General features: G+C 34.7%; 1 protein-coding gene and 2 long non-coding RNA genes across 3 annotated transcripts; 1 reads left to right on the forward strand and 2 right to left on the reverse strand.

The window, feature by feature from the left end:
- Window positions 1–41: 41 nt before the first annotated feature.
- On the reverse strand, window positions 42–27,538 carry LOC117334034 (formin-like protein 3). Its single transcript, XM_033893455.1, has 23 exons — window positions 27,292–27,538; window positions 21,197–21,283; window positions 19,413–19,573; window positions 19,113–19,251; window positions 18,733–18,783; window positions 18,242–18,340; window positions 17,819–17,968; window positions 17,451–17,567; window positions 17,108–17,248; window positions 16,957–16,983; window positions 16,596–16,683; window positions 16,171–16,283; window positions 15,840–15,945; window positions 6,303–6,368; window positions 5,917–6,044; window positions 5,595–5,663; window positions 5,331–5,417; window positions 5,092–5,160; window positions 4,891–4,971; window positions 4,233–4,359; window positions 3,565–3,671; window positions 3,046–3,210; window positions 42–2,800 (listed from the first exon to the last, which is right to left on the reverse strand). Exons 2-23 carry the CDS (start codon window positions 21,278–21,280, stop codon window positions 1,967–1,969), a joined length of 3,009 nt encoding a protein of 1,002 aa, XP_033749346.1. The 5' UTR covers window positions 21,281–21,283; window positions 27,292–27,538; the 3' UTR covers window positions 42–1,966.
- Window positions 6,522–7,970, forward strand: LOC117334046. Its single transcript, XR_004534029.1, has 2 exons — window positions 6,522–6,838; window positions 7,721–7,970. It is a non-coding gene; the product is annotated as an uncharacterized LOC117334046 (long non-coding RNA).
- On the reverse strand, window positions 9,354–15,508 carry LOC117334042. The gene is made up of 3 exons (XR_004534025.1): window positions 15,243–15,508; window positions 11,505–11,648; window positions 9,354–10,150 (listed from the first exon to the last, which is right to left on the reverse strand). It is a non-coding gene; the product is annotated as an uncharacterized LOC117334042 (long non-coding RNA).
- Window positions 27,539–27,941: the final 403 nt, after the last annotated feature.

The following is a 27,941-nucleotide window of genomic DNA, read 5'->3' on the forward strand; positions in this document are numbered from 1 at the left end:
TCACACGTTACTAGAAATGTGAAATAAAACAACACACTATCTCTGTTTAACAGTTTATTTATTTGTTAATCAGTCTACATATAACATCGTTCAGTAATATTAATAGGACTTATCACAACCAAGTACACTACTTTTCGAACACATGTGTTAAGCGAGAAAACAGGTGAGTTGCTTGGAATTTTATAAGTACATCTTGTGTGTCGGTATAAATATGATGTTTTATCAATATAAACTATGCAACGATATGATGTGCTTTACAGTGAAGTAGATTACATAAATCTCAGATTTTGTAAAGACATTTATTTTACCCTTAAGCTGACAGTTGATAATTTCTTATTACTTATGGATTCAAGTAGATTTTTATAATATATAAATCATTGATTCTATAATATCGTTAGAGAAAAGTGCTTTTGAAATAGAATCGATGTCATTTGTATGAAAATTATATTCAATTAGACATGTATTAAATTTTCCGATAATACTAATGATACTATGTATGAAAAAGACTTATAGTTTTAGTGAAACCATTATGTTGCAATATGATCGTTGAAGAAGTTCTCAATATATGCAGATACAGAAAAGTTGGATGTATCATTTTCTGTCGACACCAAACAATTCTAGCACTGACGTCATGACAAGGGAGACAATGGTACTTATTTTATTTCTCTGGTTATCACATAATAACTCATTATTTATTATTTACTTCCATATTTATAAACAATACGTATCAAGCATTTAACACATAGTATTTGTGTATATACAATGTATCATATTGGTAATATCAAGTAATTGTAACCACTATAAATATATATTGTTCAAAATACTGGTATTAAGTTCAACAATGCGTACATGTGCACAGTTGTTTTTGTTATTACACTACGTATACACTTCAATAACTTTATAGATATATTCTCGATGTTTATCATTGTTATGAGAATACACTTATGTTCTTTACCTGGCCATTTCGAAACATATAACATTTGGTATTTATATCCATTTGAATAAACCCTTCAATTATCTTATTCTTTATTCAAATTGTACTAATCGGCATTTTAATTAAAATGCCATAGCAGTCAAAATATGCTTTATCACACAAAACACGGTCGTCTAACCAACTATTCGTGTCTGAGGTTATATAATTATTGCCATTTGATAAGGTCAAATAAGAGATAGTTTGAGATAACCGAGACGTTGTACTATTTTATCCAGTAAGGAAGTGTGTAATATATCAGCGTTTGCCATATTAGGCCTGGAAACATGGAAGCACACAACTATGTATATTGCACATTCAAACATTGAGGCTCGAAGAATGAAAAGAAAATATTGCACTGTATCAAGCTCAAGCACTTTAACCGATCACTATATATGTGTATTTTAAGCAATTTTCAGTATGGAAGTCTCGTTAACATTTGCATCACGAGAGAAATTCTTCGTGCCGAGCTTGTTCCTCACATACAAGATATAAGACTCTCCTTTAGTTCTTTTTACTGTATGTTATATGAAAGAATTCCTCCATGCTGAGCCGATATGGAGACATCATTACTTTAGTTTTTCGCCAGGTCGACACGTACGTACACATATATAGTTGATAAGATTGCCTACTTGCGGTCAATTTGGCTAACTGAACCACTTAACTGTACAAGCTAATTAATTCTCTTATGACCGACATCAGCGGATATCAATAACACTCGGGCAGCAGGTGGGATTTACTCAGTTGTTGCTTGAAATGAGTTAGTTGTCAAGAAGGTCATAGAAACGCCAATTTATGATAAACGGCATGTAAACTATAGGGAATCGTCGTATAACATGATGTTGCCCCTGCTTGCTGCTTTCAAATGTAATTGAACAATTAAGCTCGAACATTTCTCGATATCGAAAGGAAAGCAACAAAGGACGATTCATTTAGGGTTGAAGGTTGTATACACTCGAAAATCATTAATCTGATTTGCATTCCACCCGAATAATACTACAAGTATATAATGGACTTCACGGTATAAAAACGGCGATAGTTCGGAGAAACTTCAGATTCAAACTGATTTAGGTTGCCTTCGAATTCGGTGAGGATTTTGGATAATTCGCTGCCGTATGTGTCTTTGCTTGTGACACTAGCTGTAGGAGAGGGACAGCGACTATAGTCAGGAAGTGGATCTGTCGTGCGTGTGCACGTGTAAGGCGTACTTGATCTTGGTGCACTAGGCTTTGGTGATTGCACATTGTCTTGAGAACTCCTTCCAGATGATTTCAAGACATTTGCGTCAGACCCGAAGAATGCACTGTCATAGCTCTCACTGTCTACTCTGTGTTGTTCCTCCCTGGTATTGTTGTTTATGTTATCGTCGTAATCTGGTGGAACCTCGTCACCCGCCCTATAGTTCGACTGTAAGAGGACTTCGTTATTACGAACAATCCAATTCTCCACTGCAATGTTTGTTTTTGTTGGATAATATCCGTATTGATTGTTGGCAAGATCGCATTCTCCCGTTTCTTTGAAGCAGCAATCACACAAAAGTCCGTCTGTTTCCGATTCACAGTGGTTTCTGAGCGCCTCAGCTACTTCTAAATCGTAGTATGAGACATCATCTGTCCTTTCACTCTCCGTGTCCTTGATGTAGGCAGGGCATACTTCCTGTTGATCGGAATTGACGTAGTTAATATAAAGTGACTCTGTAACGCCCTGTAAAGGCGTATACTCGGTTGATGAATCGTGTGAAGTCTCAACAACTGGTTGAGCGTATTCCGTTTGTTCTACCCGATTCACTTCCTTTGGTGGAGTTTCTGATACCAGTTTGGTCAGTGATTCCTAAAATCATATAACAATAGTATAAATTCTATCAAAGAAACAATAATAACGATAATTATATCACAGAAATATTATGTATTAAATACACGTTTTGATACAATATAAACACTATTTGAAGAAAGTTAAAAATAGTTTGCTCTGGAAATTATAATGAACCAATCATGTTAGCATAGACCGTATATCTAATGTATAATTTTGATGACAATATGCCTCTTTAAAAGGTATCAAATAGCAAAAATGAATACCTTATAATTTTGAACAAACTGTGCAAAATGTCCAAACAGTTCTGAAGGCTCCATGTTTTCCATGTTCTCCCCAAACATGGAGCAAACACGTTTATAGACGTTATATGTGCGCTGATGCGATCGCCTCAACATCCAAATCTGTTCTTCACCTTCTTCATAAAAGTTCTAGTATACCGTTAAAGAAACCATCATTTTTATTTTTTAATAGGACGCCATCATCAATACAAGATAACAGGATACAGAGAAAGGAAATCACGTATATAATTACATTTGGTATGTAAGAAAAAGTAACATGTTAACTTCATTTGATATATATCGGGATATAATGAGTATTAACTATAAAGTGATATTTACTACCAAAGCTCCCAGAAGTATTATGAGTGAAAAAACTACAAAAAAAACCCCCTTGGAAATCCTTATTCAAATAACCAGAAATGCGATTTCGGGCAGACAGAAACAAAGCGGAAACGTGGCAAAGGTCATTGGTAAATTTGGAATGTGGAACATGATAAAGGATACAATAAGGCGGTCTGTATGACCTCCCGTCGTCTGGTTCATGTGGTCGCCGACTGTCCGGATTCCATCGTCTAGTTCCTGGACCAGAGATGTCAGGCGAGAGAAGCTACCTGTGATAGGTAATACAACACATACTCAACGCAGGCGATACTATGTGTTAACAGAACGTGTTCAACATTAACATGTAAACATGTTCAGCGTTTAAAACACCACGCGTTAAATAAACTTTTGTTCAGTGGAGGTAATTAAACAGCAAAATATAAAAAAGTAGAGTCATAAACAATAAGAGTCAGACGTTAATATAAGATAAATCGTAAAAATATTTGTATATTAACAAGCATTGCATTTTTGCAAAAAAAAAAAAAAAAAAATGAAAAAACCCATCCATTTATGGTACGCAATGTTAAAATTGAGAAATATAATAAAACCATGACGTAATTATGTGGCTTTGTACAAGGCTTTCAGATCGGACAATAACTCCGTAAATTCGCATTGGGCATGTTCACAGCAGGGCAAAATTAAGGGTGAACTTATATAGTTAGAATGGTAAATGTACATACATTTATATAAATATATATTAATTGGTGTTATATTCATGTCATTTAATAGTTCGTGTTAGGCCAAGAAGAGAGTAAAAAGAAATATCTGTAGCTTATTCATAACTTTGATACCTTTGGCCACAGGTAACAATTCGAGGTCTCGGTACCAGTGAAGGATATCGGGATGTTTTCGATTTATCATCGTAACGATGAAATCGAGGAGAGTCTGCGTCTTGTCACTTGATTTCATGTCTTTCAGCTGAAAACAAATGTTTTTGTTTTGTTTATATCAATCTGCGTAATAAAAAAAATGAATGCAAGTCCGGACTATTAATTAAACAATCGTGTGACAAGCACTATACTGTAAGCGTACATATTTTAGCGGTAATATCATTTTAGCGCTTTTCGCGTTGGCAGTTTTGCGCTAAATTTTAAATTAGCTAATTGCTTTTTCTATATTCTATTAAGAAATAATCTTGAGGAGCTAAATTCAGCATTGTGCTAACGTCTTAAAAATGAAAATACGTTAAAACTTGAAAGCACCGAAGTCCGTTTACTGAACGACGTAATGTCGGTAATGACATTAACACCAAAATTTATGTCTACAATCTGATGAAACATTTACCGATATACGTTTTGAAATAGTATTCATTTGTATATGTTAGTTGATGCTTAGCGATGTATATTTTGATAAGCGATCTAGGTGTTTATATGGGCGACGTTTTACCGGTTATACATTAATATACAGTGTAGACTTAGTGATATACAATTTGATATACAGCCAACTTACCGATGATAGACAAGATAGTTTGAAGCCCCGAATGGAACCTCTTTTAAAGGTATTGATGTAATTGCCGAGATACAGGATGATCTGGGTAAAAAAATGAAACAGGCTTGAGTTCTTCTTCAATGTAAACATAATTACGACAGCGTGTTTTCTAGATAATTGAAATATAAAACTTTATTAAGATTTGTTTTAAGGTAACATTACCTCGAACACTTTCCTGATCCGGTCACAGTTCAGCAAAGAAGATGCGGATTTGTGAATGCTATTTATCTCCTGAAATAGATACAAAGGTATTCATTTTATTCACAACACCTTCCCATGATATATCTTATGCAATTGAGTGTTCTGAATTTATTTCCAAAAGAAATAATTGTTGCAAAGTTTATCGACAGTTTAGCGTGCTGTACGACTTATCTCCCCTTTTCCTGTCGAACTACACTTACCGGTGAGAGGGCGTCAACTCTCTTCTGGAACTGATTCATGAAGGCCATACAACTCAGTTTTCCTTCCAGATCCGAAACGGATACTAGCTGTAAATAGTACATAATGTTACATATAAGAGTACTGCACTGGTTCCAACTATATCAAATATATTAATTTTTGAAATCATGTTTTAAATAAGTTAATCAAATTGAATTATTGAATTAAATGTTTATTATTTTTATTTAACATAAGTTGTCAGAATGAACGGCATGGTGAAATTTTACCTGAACCATGAGTTGTTCCGTTTCTGCCAGGTCATTATAGTTACACGCTAGTGACATCACGTCTCTCAGCTAATAAAGAAAGAAATGTTTGTTGTCATGGAAATATTAATAACCAATTAATAGTCTTAAGGTCTTTATTTACATGTATAACACGTATAACTGATCGAAGATACAGAACAGACAAAATGCATCTGAATCACTGTCAAATCACTGTCAATTATTATCAAATATGCTAAAAAAAAAAAAAAAAAATCAATACAGTATATCAAAACTTATCGAATGCAATTCTTATACAAATGTAAATAGGGTAAATATAATGTACCTCGGTCTCCGTTGGAATGAACCGCGACAGGAGTTCGGCACTGTCCGCATCCACTCTCTCAAAGTCATATTTGTCCAGTGCTGCTTTCAGGGCCTCCGCTGTCAACCCAATCTTCCGCCGGGCTAGCACTGTAAGGTACAAAACAAATCCATATTGACAAATATCTCAACCATTTAGTCTATTTAGCATATACATATTTTTAGATCGATAAAAGTGACTTTGTGTAATCATAATTCCATTCGATAGATACTTATATCTCGTGTTTCATTATCTTTAAAGTCTATTGACATAGATATGTTGAAGCTGAATATAGAGAAAATATAATACTTTATCTTTGATGTGTCAACGCGGTGTTATTTACAACCTTTGTTTTTTAGCATACTTACGCAAATTATGTGCTCTAGAACTTTCCAGAAAAGTTCGTTTGTTTTCCCGGCGTCGACGTCGCGATTCTGGAAATGGGAATACACCGTATTTTCTATATAGGTTTTAAAACACAAATATCACAAATGTCATCACACATAATTGAAAATTGGGAGATTATTCTAAATATCTATATTGTTAAAGGGACTAAATGGTTAGATTTCAATAATTTCTATATGCATTTGATTTCCGGAAAGCGTTGTGATACTTGAAATTAAATTGTTTACAAAATTATGACACTTTTTGTGAAATATTGGCAATGTTTATCAACTTCGAATTATCGCTGAACAACATTTGTTGTTTACATCGGAGAGAGCCGAGTGCGTCACATGATTTCAGTATCCTCGCTTTCACCCGACGAAAATGGAATCGAGGTAAGTGTAAACATTTTGTCACGTGGATGTAGAACGTGATTACTTTGCAATCGGATGGTTTATACGGTCTCGAGGAGTACCGATCGTTATTCACTATTGTTGATTGAGAGCTCAAACAGATAAAAGTACGTATAACCCTCAGAAGTAGCATGTAAAATTTTGACATTCGGCAATGGGGCCTCCAAAGGGGACTTCGTTTCGTTTATTGTGATGTAGGAAAACATTATTATTATTCATCTTTGAAGTGTTCATTCAATTCAATATCGTCCCAATGTAAGAAATCGAAGTGTAAACTCAAATTGGAATTGCTATTTTGTATGACCGTAAGTGCTATGACGACGTAACAGCTATACAGTTGTAACCAGACATATATGTCTCTGTTGTAACATACAAAAAAAATGCCGATCACTAACGTGATAGGCCTACCCAAAATTGAATTCGATTTAAATCTGATTAATGGAGATCTACATTGTAAATTGATTGCACTGAGAGCAATACACAAACTGTAGGTCTAGATATAAGAAAAAATAATTCAGTTTTACACAGAAATTGTAATTTATTCGACTGTTTGAATCCCTCGGCCTTTCAGATTGACATCCTAATTAAAAATCGGAACCTTCATTGAGTTAGTAGTTTTTGCACTTAACTTTGCTTCTGTTTAATGATTGTAGTTAAAATGTTGTTGAAAGCCTTGTACGTTATTTAATGAATTATATAATTAAATATGTACGTTAAGAAATGGATAACACTGATACATGGTAAAAGATGGATATGAGTATTGTTGATTATCTCATTTATATCAATAATGTATTATCTCACTTATATCAATTTATCATCGATATAAATGAGATATTTAATTCACAATACTGATGTCCATACTGTTTTAATAATTCAATGATTAGCTGACAGTCTCAATGATAGTCATGGATTGAGGAATTGGACTATTCTCAAGTTTACCTACATGTACAATTATGTTCATTTATATGTTACATGTTCTTGTATTTCAGTCAACCTCAATATCATCTTGATTGGCAAGTCAGCAGAGCATGCAGTCTAATTATATATGGGTAGAGGTCAAGGTGACAGGAGTAAAGAAAATATAGAAATCGTGAAAATTTAAGCATTTCATTGGTAATCACTTTGTCTGTTTGCCCATACACATAAGCTGAATTATCTTATTTCAAGGAAGTTGTTTTGACACCTGTGCAGTGAAAAGGTTTGATATAAAATCAAAATAAATTACATTACATCATTGAATTCATGGAAACCTTTTGTTTTATGTACCATATTTCATATGCAGCAGTTTTCACTGATACTGGCTTATGTAAAACAAGAGGCCAATTGGCCTTAATGGTCACCTGAGTTTTGAAATATTCAATTTAATTGACCCTTTTTAGCCTCGCCCAGAAGGTCAGTCAGGGCCAACATGTGCATGCGATCAAGCTGTCATCCCATGCTGATAATGTTAATGAAGTTAGAATGAATTTCAATAGAAATCAAACAAATGCTGATCAAAATTGTGATTTCCCTATATAAATTTAGTCCCCCATCAGGGTCATGAAATTCACAATTTTTGTTAAAGACACCAGTATATGATTCTACCATATCTGCGAGCTGAGAAGATCTTTCAAATTTTAGTCAATTTGACCCTTTTTGACCCTGCCCCTCAGGTCCCTGGAGGTTGGGACTATGTAATCCACAGTTTTGGTTGACCTTTTGACCATGAAAGCTTACTGACAAATTGTTTAAAGACAAGCAAGGAAAGACGACGGACAAAAGTCAGTTAGAATAGGTCACTTCATACTTCATCTCAGTTGACCTAAAGATCCAACCCTAATTTATCAGAATATCAACAGAACAGTGACTTATGATGTTGATAATACACTAAACAGTAAATGCACAGTACAATTTGTCTCACAAATAGTTTTGATATAGAAAACACTGAGAAAAGTCAAACATGCAAATAAAGAATTTACCACATTGTATTTATTGTCTTGCTCAGATGTAAGCATTGGCATCAATGACTAGAGAAAGTTGACTGCCATGACTAGTGACTTAACATCAATGACAATTGTTGGCATCAGTGATAATTGAGTGTTGACATCAATGACTATTGAGTATAATGGAGTGTTGACATACATGACTGGAGTATTATGGAGTGTTGACATACGTTACTAATGAGTACTAGTGAGTGTTGTCATCCATGACTATTGAGTATTAGTGAGTGTTGACATAAATGACTATTGAGTACTACTACTAGTGAGTGTTGTCATCCATGACCATTGAGCACTAGTGGGTGTTGACATCAATGAATTTTGAGAGTTTATAAATTACTTGTGAGTGTTAACATGAATATTTCAATAGTGCACACATGTACAGCTATGAATAATCATTTTTGACTAAGCATTTAAATTTCAGACCAGACAATGTTGTTTGTCTCTTGAGATTATATAAATTTTGAAATTAAGGCTGCACTGATTATCATATGACATTAATGGAATGGATAACAGCTAAGCTATTATAGTAACATTATACCAATAAACTAAATACTACTCAAATTTAAGTTACATTTCAAACATTTTTCTACTTTTGAACTACCTCTCCCAACAATGGTTCAAACTACAAGTGGACTAGATGTAATTCTTGAAAAAAAAAATGAGTTAAATCCTTTTTTTTTTTGCTATACCAGGTAATTCTCTTATTTTGCCCCGAAAGGTGCCACTCAGATGATGGTGACGCTTCATTTATGCAACATATAACATTGCCACATAATTCTCCTGACCAAATTTCATCAAATCCATTTAATTGTTCAGGACTAGTAGAATTTCTAAAAGAGTTTCCATTCTGACCAGTGAACTAAAAAAATGTTAATAATAAGACCATTACAAAGGGCAATAACTCTGCAAACTACTGTCAAAAACTACTGTCCAATAATTTCCATTTTTGAAGTTGTCTGAGATCTTGTCGATATATGGCTGCTTATAAAGTTTTATTAAATTTGGTATATTCTGACATTTACTCAAGTTATTCAAATATTGTGTTCACAATGTTGACAGACGAATGCCGGACGCCTCAGTATGGCATACTCACCTTGGTCCTTCGGACCAGGTCAGCTACTAAACGTAAGGACAGATATTCAAAAGTAATAGTCTCTGGAACGTGATTAGTCTCAAAATGTCAATTATTCCCATTCATCTTAATTGGGATTTCTTCTCCTCTACCATTTGGGCAGTAGATGGTGGAGGAGCATGGGCTAGGAGTTTGAATCTTCTGGGATCTATTTGATGCAAGGGTTTTGGCTAGATATTCCAGTTCTATCTGTTATTCTGTTGGCCACTATCAGATTGATGAGTCCCTGGATGTGTTGGTATGTCCTTTCCACCTTGTACGGCACTTTTTGTCCTCCAAGAACTTTTGTGTTATAAATCCTGTGATATCTATAAGAAGAAGAAAAGATATTTTCTTACACAAAATCAATGTAATTTCCAGTTACACAAACCAACAAAATGTGCAAAATTGGCAATATTATAATCATGCCTTATATTGAAACATAGCAGTCATTATTTATCATGCAAAGATGGCTCTTCACGATATTTTGTCTGATTTTTCATCAAATAATTCGCCTGTCAACATTTTCTCAACTTACATTCAAGCTTAATTAGCCTCTACACACAATCAAGGCTTCTGCTGGGTCTTAAATATGTATACCAGTATCAATAGTTGAAAAATGTAAATTCAACACAACATATGTTGTGTTTCGCTTACGTTTTCGGGCCTAATGACTATCTTAAGGCATGATATTGTATATATGTGACATCATAATGTGGTATCCAAGACGTCAAATAAATGAAGCGTATGAAGATGGCCATTAGGCCCGAAAACACCATGGGAAATAACTAAACTAATTATGGTGTTATTGCATTAATTTGGTGAATCAATCACTATCAATATATAATGCAAAAAAAAAAAAAATACTAAATTCACGAAATTGATACTCCAGAAGTTTTTCAATCTCCAATTGCACAATATCTTACCAAATACACTAAGAATTCAGCAATTTTCAACAAGTGTTAAAAGTAGAGGATACATGTGTAACAGGAGATCAGGAGATAACGTAGCGTAAGCGGCCAGACCGGGGTTCCAACCCGGGCCTCCGAACACCAGCCGGATGCTCTACCAACTATTGAGCTACCTGGTCACTGATGATCGACTCAGTCCAGTCCCGCTACACATGCATGCAGCTCATGCATGAATTATAGTGGTCAAAACTGATTGGTTCACTTATTCTGATTCAAATTATTAATTACAAAAAAAATCCATTATTGGTAGCTGCTAAACAAAAACAATATTTCAAATCCATTCATTTTAATTAGAAAAAAAAATTGTTATCGAAAATTGATCGGTTGGTGGTATCTGATTACAAACCAATACATGTATAGGAATTGGTTATGTTTTCAAACTGATTATATACAATATGTGTCATATACTATAGACCAAAACATGTAATCAAACTTGACGCCTATAGATACGTATATATATCTACATTTTTTTGTATATCAATATGCAAATCATAACGTAATAACAGTTCACAGTGATACATGACTTGTGTTGTATAATTATGAGAATTTTGAATGTTAATTAGCATCGACAGAAACTATTCCACGACTTTTTAATTATACGACTCAATAAATAAATAATGTTCTTCCTTCGCATCCAAATGCTAATGATTTATATAAATATTTGTTAATTAATGGCCTCAAGGATTAGTAATTAATTAACTATGAAAAATACCTAAGTGCGACTAGTAATAGTGTCGTCCGTAGTGGCTGCATGTACTCCATGTCGCCTGTGGTCATCTTCATTGCTTGGCTTCAGTTTCTTTATGACCAGATCTACATTATACGTACGCTCTAGATCTCAGGCTTGCTTTCAAAACTGTACAACGGAATATTAATAACACAATGTAAACTTAATGTGTAATATACAGGCAGTCTAACAAAAGCATAAAGTCATCAAGTTTACTTTCTGGTATAATACGATTAATTTGACAAATGTCAAAATTCCCTCTTGGGCGCCCCCTTTGATTTGTATTCCCATTTAGGACATGTTGAGGGGCGAGTACAAAACCCGGAATGCACTCAGGCGTGAAGAGATTTTTGTTGATTTATTGTGTTTATTAGGTCATAATTCCGTTATTACTGAATGGATTTTTGTTCGGATACCAGCAGTAAAAGGGTTGATTTATCCCCTTTAAAATGGTATAAGTTATATTTAACAGTATCAAAAATTAGAAGTGAAAGTGGTGGCCGGAATGAACCCATACGGAAAAAAATGTCGATATTTACAACTGTTTTCGTTATAATAAATACCCATATCTCAAATATTACTGAACAGATTTTTGTTCGGGAACCACACAAAAACGGAGAATTTAGTACTCTTTCACATGATATAAACTGTTTGAATACATGTTCGATATTACTTTCAAAAGTGGTGGCCGGAATGAATTGATGTGGTGTGAAAAAATAGCAAAATCGTCAAAGTTACATGTAAATTTCCATCTTTATTGGTCAATAACTCTTTTATTACTTAACCGATTTCTGTTCGGAACACACTCTAGACAAGATAATTTTATAGGCTTTAAGCTGATATAACTTTTATTAATATTCATTACAAATTCGGTGCAAAAGTGGTGGCCGGAATGAACCTAGTTGAAATTCACGGACGCCATTTTACGAGTATGTCCAAGCCGATACCACACTACGTCTATACTAAAACAACATACTATATAGGCCTATACGGTACACCGGTCACCATGACCAGGTAACGGGCGGCTCGTTCACACCTTGATGAATATAATTAATCTTTAGATGACCGATGGCCGATGACTGTTAACTAGGAAGCCAATTATATACTACTTATAAGATAATCCAGTCCAAGACAGTGAATCAGTTCAAGAACCTAATGTTAGTAAAGTTAGTGAATCTAAAGAAGTAGACATATCAAACGATCTCAAAACCGACAAACAACAAATAACTGATAATATTCAAGAAGGTTTAGAAAATAAAAGTCAACCATCAAATAAAAATCTGTCTCAGGTATGTTTAGCTAGATTAGTTTTAGAAAATAATGGTGTCACTTTTGTTGAAAATCAAAAAGCGTTCGTTGTATGTGGGAACAACAATTCTAAAGAAACTTGTCAATGTCCGTCTACTGGAACTTGTTACCATATCATGGCTGCTAGAATGAAAATGGGGGATGAAATTGTAGACAGTAAAAGAACCGTTAGTTTAAAACAGTTATCTAAAAACAGTTTAAAAAGAAACGATAAAAAATCAGGCAGAAAAAAACGAAGATGTAACGATTATGATAGGGATGTAATTGCGGCACCTGATTCGGTTACTCTTAATCAAGATAATGATACAATAATGGTAGATAGTACGCCACCTAAAACGCCAAAATCTACGAAAAAACTAGGTCCATCAAAAACTCCTATTCAACAAATAAAGACTTCCTACAAATCAATCTATTAAAAAGGAAACTTTAAGTCCTGTAAAAAAGGAAACCACGTGTTCCAAAAAGAAATTAAGATTTCAGTTAGAAGATTCTGATACATGTAATATTAGCGAAGATAATGTACAACTTGTTAAAAAACGTAAAGTCGCTGATAACACAGAGTCGCTACACTTAACTAAATAACTTAAATGAAAGCCATAAACTTAAAATTTCCAATAAAGAATTGATTTGTTCTGATATTATAAATGAAGTACAATCAATAATGTCTAAACAATTTCCTGGTTTGAATGGTTTTCAGTTGACAAACTTAGCTCCAGTATATGATTCAAATAAATGCAAATGGAAAAACCAAATAGCTTTTCAATCTGTAGTTTCACCTTCTGTTCAAATTCACCATAATGGAAGAGACCACTGGGTTACAAGTTTTCAAACAAGTAATGGAAATATATCCCTTCTAGACAGTTTAGCATCAAAAGAAAATCATACTGTAACAGTTAATACTCCGTCAATCGAACTTCAGCTTTGTAGTATTTACGGTAATAATAAAAGTAGTATCCCAGTCAAAATTTTAGATGTACAGGATCAAAATAATGGCTACGATTGTGGGCTTTTTGCAATAGCTAATATGGTAGAATTTTGTTTTAAAGGTAATTCATTCAAACAAAAAACTAACTTCATTTGAAATCAAATGCGGGATCACTTAATTTGGTGTTTAGATAAAGGTTATTTCATGCCGTTTCCACAGTTCGTTAAAATAGCATCACAACTAAAAAAGGCAAGTAATAACAGTATCACAATAAATTGTAGTTGTTCTTGTGGGTTTCCAGATTGGATGGATGAAATGATTGGCTGTGACTGGAGAACAGGTAGGGTACATTGCAAAACGTGGAAACATAAAGAGTGTGCAAATCTTACAGAGTCTGAAGAACAATGAAACGAAAATAGAATAAAAAGATTACAATAAAAAAATTAAATTCATTTAAATAAAACAATAAAGCAAAAATAAACTGACTCTATGAAAATAAAAGAATAAAAAAAAAAAAAAAAAATAATGGGCTCTTAAGTAGAACTGCGTCCACGTCGCAGAGCCTGGTAACATTCTAACATAATGGCTAAAAGTTCTACAGGTAATTTTTCCTTGCTCGAGTTACTTCCCTTGTATTAAAGAACTAGCATGTAGCTTGTGTTGTTTTTACATTCAACTTTTGTTCAAAATGGCGTCCGTGAATTTCAACTAGGTTCATTCCGGCCACCACTTTTGCACCGAATTTATAATGAATATTAATAAAAATCATATCAGCTTAAAGCCTATAAAATTATCTTGTCTAGAGTGTGTTCCGAACAGAAATCGGTTAAGTAATAAAAGAGTCATGGACCAATAAAGATGGAAATTTACATGTAACTTTGATGATTTTGCTATTTTTTTACACCACATCAATTCATTCCGGCCACCACTTTTGAAAGTAATATCGAACATGTATTCAAACAGTTTATATCATGTGAAAGAGTACTAAATTCTCCGTTTTTGTGTGGTTCCCGAACAAAAATCTGTTCAGTAATATTTGAGATATGGGTATTTATTTTAACGAAAACAGTTGTAAATATTGACATTTTTATTCCATATGGGTTCATTCCGGCCACCACTTTCACTTCTAATTTTTGATACTGTTAAATATAACTTATACCATTTTAAAGGTCATAAATCAACCCTTTTACTGCTGGTATCCGAACAAAAATCCATTCAGTAATAACGGAGATATGTCCTAATAAATACAAAATATTATGAAAAATCTCTTCACGCCTGAGTGCATTCCGGGTTTTGTCCTCACCCCATGTTGAGGCCAATACCAAGCGATTCATGCCGTGTTAACACTACGTGACCTTTCTTAAGCTTAATCTCGATATCAGTTGTTACCATTTATGATAATTATGTATCATCAAGTACTATCAAGTCATCATCTGGGCGTACACGACAGTTGATCTACGAAACATCGAAGTCCAGTGCTGTCAACTAACCTGTTCAAGGCATTAGCTTGGCCAAAGGAGGGTCTGTTTTAATCCCTTCGGTCTTTTTTAACTGATGCCATCTGCTTGCTCTGTCTCTAAGATACGTGTTCGTCTTTGTGAAGTTAAAATCACGTTCTCGATTATTCGTTTCTTCTTGCTCTCGGTTAAAACTGATTCAGGACCCTTCCACTTAGATCGGGTGTTCGCCATTTTTGTTATGATGTTTCCAATTTCCCGCATCGCGCATGCGCAAAGGTACGCAGAAGTATTTGTTTACACACATCGAAAAATAATAATATGAAATAACTACTAGGTTAGTCAAATTTATTTTATTTTTTTCATTAAATTTTAACAAATTGTTATGGACACTTTTGAAATGTATAATTAACATAAAGTGCTTAACTTTTTACATCATTTTAAATCGTATATCCTTTTTTATATATTATTTAAGTGGAAATCTAGCCATTTAGTCCCTTTAATGATTTAGCATTTTCGCGTACATGTACTTAATTCCTATTGTCTGAACATTTTTCTAAATTTCTGAAACAGCAGATGATCATTCTATGGTAGGTAGTGTAAAAGAAGGAATAAAAACTTTAATTTTACCTGGAAACTTGTTCTGTGTGATAGGTGGTTTTATCGCTTCAAGACGAAACGCTGCTTCAAAAGCGTCTATGTCTTCATCGCGTAGAACACATACACCGCTCAAGGTCTGAAATAAAGAACTTACACATACCAGATTGGTGCCATATCATCATGTAAGGATATACAATGCGTGTATATTGTATCCTTAGATTAAATCAATTTTAAAAAATTAAAAAAACAACCTATGTAGAGTTAACTCGAATGTCTTCAAATATTTTAAATCCTAAAACAAAGTTTTTTTCTCTTTCAAGAATTTTCCTACACATGTGAGTTGGATTTAAGGAGCTACTACCTGGAAAATAGTGTCCTGCACATCGTGAAGGGGTTTCCAATAGAGAAACGGAAAGTTAGTCCCCGTGTTTGGTTTTCTTTGGGACCCGGAACATGGTGGGAGTGGCGGTGGATCTGCAACATCACATGAGTGTTCAGTAACGTGATGAACATGCGCCAATATGTATTGATTGATAAAGTCATGTCAATATGTACGTCTCGGTAAGGACATGTCAATTAACGTTCAAAAACGAATCATAATAGAAGTAAAATAACGCTACGTCAATAATTAACGCCATACCAAAGAAAATAGATCAACTAGGACACAATCGTCAGAAAAGAAACTTACAACTAAAATAGCTCTACGTCAGTTTGTAACATTAATTATCACACCTAAATTTGATAATATGTCTGTAATAATATAGACGTCAATATGTTTGTACTTACCTGGGACGTTTGGGTGGGTACTTTCTTCACCAGTTAGTGACTTCACGGACGCGTTCCCCGAATCAATGACGCTTGAGTTCTTTATGCTCTATTTGTAAAGAACACACTCGTGGGTACGAATAACACTTTGATATTAATACCGGATTTAAGGGATATTGGCAGAACATTTCAGGGACGAAATTAAACTGACGGTGTAAAGTAAACCTGCATGCGGAATATTATCATTAGGAAGTCAACAACTACATACTGTACTGATGTATGTAATGCATACTAATTGATTTCTATATTCACAGATAAGATTACCCAAATACAGGTAATCTGTCATACTTTTATGAACTTTTATCTCAATAAAAAAAGTTACCTGAACTTCGTCTTGGAGGACGCATAACTGTAAGAGAAAAAATATGTACATGTATCGTTGTTTTACAGGATATTGAAATAAACCACATGTATGAAAAATATGAACATTGAGTAAATGATTATTATGTCGGTATTTTTGTTGTTTTTATTACCTGTTTTTGTAGGCCATCATTTGTTGTTTCAAGAGATGACCGGTACTCAATTAGCGAATCGACATCAATAAAAGTCTCCTGAAACTCCGTTAACTCTCGGTCCAATTCCACATGTTCGAGACTTGTCTTTGTGTCAATACTCTGTGATGATTCAACAAGACAACCATTGAAGATATTTGTATTAGCATATTAACTTTACAAATTTGAGAAGTTGAAAAAAATGTTAACATCTATAGAAGTCATTTATGGTTTAATGTGACATTGTTACGTGTCCAATAATAATTAGATCCACACTAGAACGGTAGTGTCGTGTAAGAAATCCCAAATTAAGCGTCCAGATTACCTTCTTCAAGACGTCCACGTCCAGACCCGCTGTGATTAGCTCGTTTTGGAGGTACACCCTGGCGTTCATATTCGGGGTGGCGGCAAGAAGTGAATTGAAAAACTTCATGCAACAGACCTGTGCGTAAGATGTATATATATCTAATTGCATTTATATATATAAGATATACACTTATTCTTTTACATGAATCATCGAAGCGAATAATCTTACATAGAACCATTGTTCAGTGGTTAGATAGCATATGGATATTCCAACAATTGATAGTTAAACTATTACTTGACCGACATTTACAGCAAACGATAAGTCATTAAACTGATTTATTTGAAACAAATTAATCAATTACATGATCTGTATCAGATGACACAAACCTGGAAAGTAACATTCTGTGAGCTAGTTGTCATCATCATGCTGATGAGGAAGCGGAAACGGGTAGGCTCGCAATTCTTCAACCGAAAATATGTAAAACAGTCCAGGTTTCGAGACAACCCTTTCGGATCGCTTAAAACGAGACTCATGATCTGTAGAATAAAGAAGACACGATCAGACATTAAATTTAGACATAATCAAATGTATGTAACATATTGTGTTGTTTGCGTAAATAATACTGATATTGGTTAGACCAGAATACAATATTCTCTATTGCATACCTGTATATACCTGACGTCAGGGACACGGTATACATATGTATGGTTAATAAAATGTCATACTATATTAATATAACATTGTTTTATCTAAACAACTCAACAATACTTATCACACGTGCTTGTGTATCATAATCTGATAGTACTTACCTCTAGCGCCACCAGACGGGATTTGGTGAAAGAACTCATTAGAGCCGAGGCCACGCCTTCTAGTCCATACGATTCGTCCAGGAGTAAACTTGTGGCTTCCTAAAACATTAATTAGTATATGGTTATGGTGTGAATGGTATACACTGAAGCTAAGGATATAACATTATTTCTTTTCGGTATCCAATGCATATGCCAAAAATACAAATCTTAGACTGCATTAGCTATCATCGTTTTTAAATAAAAAGAGATAATCCAGTCTTTAAGCCTTTAGTTATTCAATTCATAAAAATGGTATTTATTCTTAAGAAATAAAAACGGCATTGGTAGAAAGAATTAGATGTGTTCAATACACCTTCTGTGTAAATGATCGCTCAGATTCGGTCAGTAATGGGAGAAACGTGTTCTGGAATAATCAATGCTCGCGGTCCGTGCCCATAGTGTGTAAGTGATACTCTACATGTTAAATACATTAACGATTACATCATACATACCTGCTCACGTAAGGTAAATTTTAGGCACAGCAAACAGTCATGTTCATCAGTCTGAAATGAGAATAGATGCATTGGTATATTCGATATTCATGCTCCATTTCACTGCATTTTCTGGTTTAAGACAGTCTTATCGAACACTTACATACGACACCTACAAATGCATTAATAGAAGGGTGAATGGGCGTTAATCATGAAAACACTGCCAGGTGCGAGGCAAAGGAGAAGAATAGGAGAATCTAAAATGAGAATATTTCGCCAAAGATACTATATTTAATCAATTTCATATAAAATTGAAGTCAGAGAATTTCCCCTCAGATATTTACAATTCCCGGTAGAAAGGCACAGAGCATATTCTTGCTCTAATAACATATTAAACGTACCAAAAGTCTTTTAGAGTTGATGGCTTTGGCTTTAGCTGTGCCCTGTGAGAGGTCTGACGTACATTTTTGGATAGCTTTGAGCAGAGACAGCAATAGACTAATCCCAGATAGTGGCTTTCGCAAAAACTCTCGTACGAAACTGCAAAATAATAATGGTACTTAGTTGATGTTTGTATCATGTCCGGGAAAATCAACACAGATAAATTTCACTCAGCAAGAAAATGCGGTGTCACATTTTTTTTTATAATGGCACGGTTAACCATTTTATATAAAGTATCTTTCTGATTTATTTTGAGTTACCTTGGAAACGACATTTGTAAGTCGACTTTAAGTTTCCGCAGTAAATACGACATCGGTCTATCATTTCCAGAATTCCTTCCATTTTGTCCAGACATGCTCTGTAGGTACTTTTGGAGGTGATCGCAGTATTGCTGAGCAGTATATACAGATGTTCGCATTTGCTACAATATAAAGAGGTCACAAACAGTTCAATCACATATCATAATGTTGAATTGGCTCACCAATTCATACAAAACACTTTGATGTCTAATGATTTAGGTGGGGCCCTTAAGGTTGGACCTATATATGACGTAAAATGAGGTACTTAATCACAGCGAAAAAGCTGTTTACTTCCTTTAGAGATGTTTCACTACCTCTGGCTCTACTAAACATCGGTAAATAGTTCATTTATATCGGTCGCTTCCGTCAGCTATCGACAAAACGTTCACCATAAACAATTTTTAATTAAAAATAATCAAAGACGCGTGAGCGACTCAATACCTAGATAGGGAATGGTTGTCTGGGTAGCGAGTGTTCATATGAAAAGTAAAGAAAGCGCATTGATTGATTATTCCGATTACCTGCGAGTTCTCTTAGAGACCTTTGCAGAGAAAAAAAGAGATGAATAAACACTCACTTAATAGAGACTCATTTTAGGGCAATATTTTTTTTCGTTTTGTATAGTTATGTATTCAAATGTAAACAAATAATGTATGCCATGCTATATAACTGGTAACAATGGGCCTGGGACATATATGCGGTGATGTTCATCGAACTCAGTAATTTGGAAATTATAAGGAAATAAAAAACCCTCTTTTTTTTTTATGTTATTCCTGTTGTTAAGTAAATAGCTTAGCCAAAGAACTACATATCATCTCCTGTCGGGGACCCCTAAGTTTGGGTTAGCGTAATTAATAAGATGGTATCTGTCCGCGTGGAGGGTTACCCTGTAATTAGAGGGATTATCTTTAAGTTATAATCTTGTTCCCGTATAACGCCACTGAGAAAAAAAAGCGACACCAAACGCACGCTCGTGTCTCCATAGAACTTCTATGTATAAAAAGATATTTAAATCAATTACATTTGCGGTAATCATATGCCTAGGTCGGCTGATATCTATCTACCTAATGGAATAAATCTTCCGATATTTACTTATCTTTTACACTCATTGTATAACAAAATTATTGAGTCAAGTCCATACATATCGTTTGCATGTTGGTAAAGAGCCACGAGAAAGGATAGACAAAAACAATAAATCATCAAGTCAAATCATAAGTTTGTTTGATTTTTTGCGGTTATGATATATAATATAAAGACAGACATACCAGCGGACAAAGGGGATGTAGACCATACAAAAATACACAGACAGTCGGACAGACATACATGTAAATGATCTGACTTGATTGCAAATGATCTGCCATTTTCCCTCGATGGACAGTAATGTAGACCTAACGTCAATACACGGACCGTCGGACAGACATACAACAATATGAACTGACTTGATTGCAAATGATCTGCCATTCCCCCTCGATGGACAGTAATGTAGACCTAACGTCAATACACTGACAGTCGGACAGACATCAGTAATGTAGACCTAACGTAAATACACGGACAGTCGGACAGACATACAACAATATGAACTGACTTGATTGCAAATAATCTGCCATTTTCCCTCGATGGACAGTAATGTAGACCTAACGTCAATACACTGACAGTCGGACAGACATCAGTAAGGTAGACCTGACGGAAATACACGGACAGTCGGACAGACATACATATATCATAAGACAACAATATGAACTGACCTGATTGAAAATGATCTTCCATTTTTCCTCGGTGGACAATACTTTCGACTGTCGGTACCGACCTCCCCTCCGGAAGGACTCCATAATCTGGAACACAATATATGTAAATATCAATGAGGAACGCCCCTAGTGTTGATGTCCTAGTCATATCAAGATTAGTCTTAACTTCTCTCCATCAGAGGATAAACAAAGGGTCACCGAGCCTTACACGCTGATCCCTCGAACACATTGTAGCTCCTACGTTGTCGATAAACTATCTACAGCTTTGGATACCTACAGAGTATGTGTTAAATAAAAATTTAGGCGGTAATAGCATAAATACAAAGAGTTCCATCTGAACCTTTATGTAATGTTTATATAACCTTACATCAACAATAGAAAGAATATTAATTTCCTATGGTAACTTCTGCATTGATTGCCTATTTACCTTGATTAAACAATTCGCATTTATTTCAACCACCACTACAATATCCAGTATGACAATGGAATTGGTATATACAATGCTTATCCTCGACAATAATGGCCGGGTAGACAACCATTTACTTAGGATTGTTATGAGAAAATGGAATTCTACCCGTGTGGGTTCCAGACCGTACGCCTTTTAATGACGCACGGACACCCTGGTATGTCAGGATTCGTACAGTGTTTTGGTCTAGATTCGCAGGGCGGATTTGTGTTAGCTCTGTTCTATGTCATTTTGTGGTTACTCTCTCCCTCTCCCGACATTACCAATATGTATCATATATAACTAGATTATTTAAATATTCTATACACTCCGTCGTCTTTTATGTGTCTACTCAAAAAAACTTACATTTACATTCCTTAGTATATATTTCAAATAATTGGTCCTTACATAAATGTATATTAACTTATTACGTACTGGTAATACTGAATTTGTAACACACGTAACTAATATCTAAAACAGTCGGTCGACATAGATAGATCTATCGGTTCTACTATTAAATTTCAACATATCTCTAGCCTGAAACTACTTGTACATTACGTCGTTTTTGGACATGTCAGTGGCGATATCTCTGGCAGTATACGAGGTATTCCTAATAACAATAAGAAATATCAGTAATGCACGTGGGATTTTCACAATATGAAACTGTTTGGGCCTCCCGTTATATCGTCCAGTCAATCATGACGCGACGTCCAAAATGGACAAGATGCACTACCGCGCACCTTATAAGTGTGTTGAAACAGGGCGATGCTGCAACATAGGTGAATGTTTAAAACTGATGTCGAAATATTCCGTAATATGTGTATATAACGATCAGAGATATTTGCCGTTTTACAAACCACAAACAGCCAATGTCAGTTAAAGATATCGGTATTGAATTAGTTAGTTTTATTATTGGATATTTTATTTCTATCTTTTAAAATAGCATTCAACAAGTATACCATTACAAAATCTATTAGTAAATAATACAATAAATGGGACATTTGCCATCACCTCTGGCCTTACACATGCTGTATCATATCCTCTGGGACTCCGTACCAACATGACGTAGCAGTCAAGTCACAAAATGGCCGAACACGACACTACTGAAGATAATCAGAGATCACGTTAATGTCAAACTAAGATCGCAGTGCCGGACAAAAGCTTTTGTTATCATTGTTTATCGTTTAAATATTTACTGGAGACAATACCTGTGGAGTAAAGTTAACACCTCAGATCCACGCATGCCACAAATTTATGATTAATTTGTATTGTCCCCACCTTGCGTGCTCCGAATTATGCCTGTCTATCTATGCAGATTAATCAGTAATACAAGGACGGAGGTTCAATAGGTGATCGATAAGAAATCGATAACCTGTTTATAAAAGTTACGATCAACAATGTCAATCAAGTGTTGGTAATCGTCCTAAAACTGACATCAGGATCATCTGTATCCTCTTAGTAGACTCATGGTGACTACTTAACACCAATCAGTTGGTAAGCAATCGTGCTTTAAATTTGTCACATTGATGCGTTACTAATTATAAAAATTAGAAAAGTTTCATAATCTATTTCTCTTTAAGCGTTTACGTGTATTTACCAATAACACAGCCGACTTATTCTGTCAATGGTATATTAATCCATTTCCAGATTGTCAGAACTAAGGAAAATAGTAATTACGTTACAAAGAGGCGGTTTCATCAACGTTCTTCATTTTGAAATTCTCCATATGACGTCATGTTTTGATTTTATGTAATATAACATCTACTTTTCCTGTTCAAACATCAAACTGTAGAATAATGAATTGCATCCTTGTATAAACCAACAGGTTTCACGACCAATTACTTAAGATCATTCCCATTGAAATATCTCAAATCTACACCACATGCCTTCATCTCGGTTAATACCGTTCTAAAGTCCGTGCAACAACACATTAACCTCAGCTACAGTCCATAACTGATAAATGTACACTATGACCACCATGTGTTCATTATGACAATGAGTAGTCTTACCTCGTGATAAGTACCTTTTCAACCTTTTCCAACTTCCGCACACACAACTTGTACCACAACCACAAGCATAGCCGCACCACCAACTCTCGTAATCCGTTTAACTTTGGTTGTTATTCGTTATTTTAACGATCAACTACTGTATCGAGTCTTTTGAAATGTTAATACGATTTAAATTTGCTTATAAATAGATTTTAAATGGATCATAGAACATTTTTATTCACACTTAACCTGGTAAAAATATGCACATTAAAATAGTCTAATTGGATTAATATCAATACCAGCAAATGTTGATTTTTATAAGTAACAGGGATCAATAAAGACCGGATTGTGAAAATAGGTCATTGCAGATATATGTAGCATTGTTTTTAAATAAAACACAATCGGAATGTTTAGGATATATAAATAAATATACATATCTTAATACAATCTCATGTTCCCTGATCCTGATCACTATTCGCTACATTTAAAGCATCATTTTCACATGACATAGCAAGATTAGCTAGCATTGTCTTTTTAAGTTCGTCATCACAATAGTCATTCTTATATCTTTAGAACAACACATATCTACCTCAAGAAATATTAACATACCAATGTGAAATTTACCGTTTATTGTCATTAGATTGAAATCGGATACATCCACCATTAAAGACCGAGACTAAAGCAGGTATTGTTATTATTCGACCATCCAAATATAGTTTTGTTTACTGTAGGTAACGTTACATCGTATTTTACATTTATGGTAGTATAACTTACACCCGCTCATTACCTCTCTCCACATACACAGTCATATTGTTGTGCACAATATATAAACTCGCCAAGGAGTGATCTGTTCGCAATGATAAAATTAAAATTATAACATTAGAAAATAAATAAAAAAAACCATGAATGTTCTGTTATCACTGTTAATAAATTTCCCCGATTTTCGAATTCCGAGAAATGTATATCGAAATTATATTTACTGGTACAAATATGTTGATTTTATATATACTTACAGTTGAAAATGTAATTACTTGGTTTTTTTTGTGTGTGAATGTTGTCACGTGCTGTTTTGTTTCCCTCTTCACACTCACGTTGCGACACTTTTAATACTTTTGGACGTTGATACTATTCGATACCGACTTGACATATGAAGACCAGTGGTTCATCGTTAACACATTCATGTGTGTTCATAATCCCTAATGGTACATGTATGTTATACTAATAATGAAAGTAATGATAATTGATTAATGAATTTCACGCGCGATTTTTGTTTATTGACAGATATGTCGTATGATAATATCCACAGTTAAGGCTACCAGGAACATTTCACCTCACGACGACAGCTATGCTTTAATAACTGCTCTGAAGGATGGCTAATATAAGGAAAATGTGGTGCTCGTGCTTGTCATAGAGAGTAAGAGTAGTTACGCCCACTTCTAATTTTGTTTCCTATACAATAGTCGGAGCTATTTACGGCCGATTTAAAGAACACACCGAAATTAACTCTCAAGGCTGCAATTACGCTAATGAATATATATGTACTTTTGAAGTACTCTGCCCCTACTTATATCCAGTTACTTCAAAAGCGCCCACACCTCCAGCAGAGAAACATTTTTAATACTCTAATGCAGATCACCACCAGGGGAGTGATGGAACTGGAACATTCCAATTGTGATATCTCATGATGTTTCGTATATATAGTATATAGTTATATACTGCAAAATAGGTGAACATACATGTATCTCCAAATATTAGTAATAAACAAACAATCATACAGGTAAAATGTAAACTATCCAAAAGTAAACACACCTACCTACCTGTCTTCACAGGTGTAACTTTACAGACATGCTTGCACGTGACTTTCGTCAGCTTGTTATTTGTTCCCTACCAATACTAACATATTTTGATTCAATCGACTACTTATTGAGATGTAAATGAGGAAGCCAGTGTACTTAGACCTTACACTATATGTTCTTTGTCAAATCCGTTCTTGACCTTTTTTTTTATAGTAAATCACCTGTGAACAGATCTGTCAACATGGTGAACACCGAATGACCAGGGTTCGTATTGACACTGCCTTAAATCACAAAATCATGAGGACTCCCTACCTCGCTAAGTCCTCACTAAGAACGAATGCAGAATAAAACCAATCTCAACTTCTATTGTCGAGTTTCCGTAACATCCGACAAATCCGCTCCATTTTAATTCAGGGGGATTCGCCAAACACTCCATATTCACGGAATAGTTGACATCTAAGTAACATAAAGAAGGCACGGTCTTTGGCCAGGAAGTACTGACTTTTAACGTATATGTAAATAGATCACAAGTTTATTTAACATCACTTCACTAAACTCTTATTTAGCATGTTTAAACAGCTTAGGTCTTGCCTGTTGTAAGGTGACGTTTGTCAATACGATGCCTGTACCGTTTTGCCTACTTGTGGTCCCGATCTGGCCAAGAGCTGCTAACTGGTGTAACACGATACACTAGGGAGGGTCTTGGACACAGTTTACAAATTCAAATATCGATGTTGATCCTTTCCTTTCCCATGGCACATCCGAAATAATCACTTCTAGAACTTACGATCACCAATAGTATCAAGATACAAACTCTAAATAATGATTGCGTCCAGCAGAAAACCTCAAATTGTATCTCACAGTTCAATGATATCCTTACCTTGAAGACCGTTTGATCCCTTGCACGATTTATCCAGTTTTAGTCACAATTTATAATATGAATCCGTGGAACATGGTCCTTCACGTTGGAGAAGATTTCTTCCTCCGATCCGAGTGCGGTAGTCTGCATATCGTTTTATATAGCCTACAGTTTACATTCACGAGTATTGATCTGGCATTAGATGATTATTAAAAGTTATCCAATCACCTGCTTACTATTAATAGAAATTAATTAGTTATACTGGCATTGGAATAGAAATCTGCAGCAGCGATATGTTCATATTAACGGCATAGCGACTATTGATATACATCTAGTCAACACCAATAAAACTATATTAATTTAACTGTAAACAAAGGTCATGTCCACCATAACCCGGTTTATGTTTATACTAAATAAAAGTTTTTCGGCCGACCCGGCAATACTATAATTCCAATCCATTGATAATTCCTTTGAAATCCTCCGTGAAATCCAATCTTTGTAGTAGACGATATATATTTACCACCAGCAGCATATTGACACTTGATAGATATGTACCGAACCAGTATTTTCATTCATAATTGATGGACGTCTGACCAGCATTTAATTATAAATCGAGTTAAGGATTAACAGCACCACACTAAAAAAATTTTGTTATGTATAATATTTTTTGCAGATGTAAGGTTTCGAGTTTTGAATGTAAATATTGGAACAATGAATAAGTTTGTACGAACGAAAATGTGTATCCTGAGGTTATTGAAATTGTATTTGTATATATATTACTTTCATTGAAATCATTAAACAATTGAAGTATTCTTTGCCGCTGTTTAATGCTTTACTAATAAAATTACTTAACACCGAAATAAAAGTTTAACAGCCGTAGAAATTAAATACAAATGTTTAGGAAATCCAATTCTACAAACAAGTATTTATCCTAGAGGAATGTTTCCAATTAGTATACAACTATGGTAAACATGAAGCTTAATTTGGTATTTTCCCACTATACTTACCAATTATATCTATCCTCCGTCGGGCGGGTACACTGTCTGGGGTCCGGACACGGCGGTAGGTTATCTGCACACTAATGGCCAGTATATACGTCCGTGTGCTAAAGACTCCAGTGTTTAAATGAACAGCCCTAAGCCGCGATGACACGACTATTTAAATCCTATTGTTTAGTAATGTACCTGAAGTCCACCCTGATTAGTACCCGGCGTCTGATCTCGAGTCAGCTTGCAACATACTCCCGTCGAGTCCTTCATAAAGCTTCTTCTATAATTACAAATCTATTATGATTGTGTTCTAGACTATGATATATGAGCGAGGTAAGTAACGACACAATGAAGTTTGAACATGAGCAGTCACCCTGTACACACACGTCAGGTTGACAATACTTTGAGCCTCGTGGTCCTGTATTGCTCCGTGTGAGTAGTCACCCTGTACACACACGTCAGGTTGACAATACTTTGAGCCTCGTGGTCCTGTATTGCTCCGTGTGTGTAGTTTACTAGCTATACATTAACAGGTAGCAGTAAACAAACCACCGCTAACCATCGACAGTTTTAATCAATTAGTGGGACTAATTATCCCGAACAAGACATTATTCACCGTAAAGGAAAGTTAAAGTGTCAAGGTATTATTACAATACCAACAATGTACA

Source organism: Pecten maximus, chromosome 1 (assembly GCF_902652985.1).
Source record: "Pecten maximus chromosome 1, xPecMax1.1, whole genome shotgun sequence".
In the NCBI taxonomy this organism is placed as follows: domain Eukaryota; kingdom Metazoa; phylum Mollusca; class Bivalvia; order Pectinida; family Pectinidae; genus Pecten; species Pecten maximus.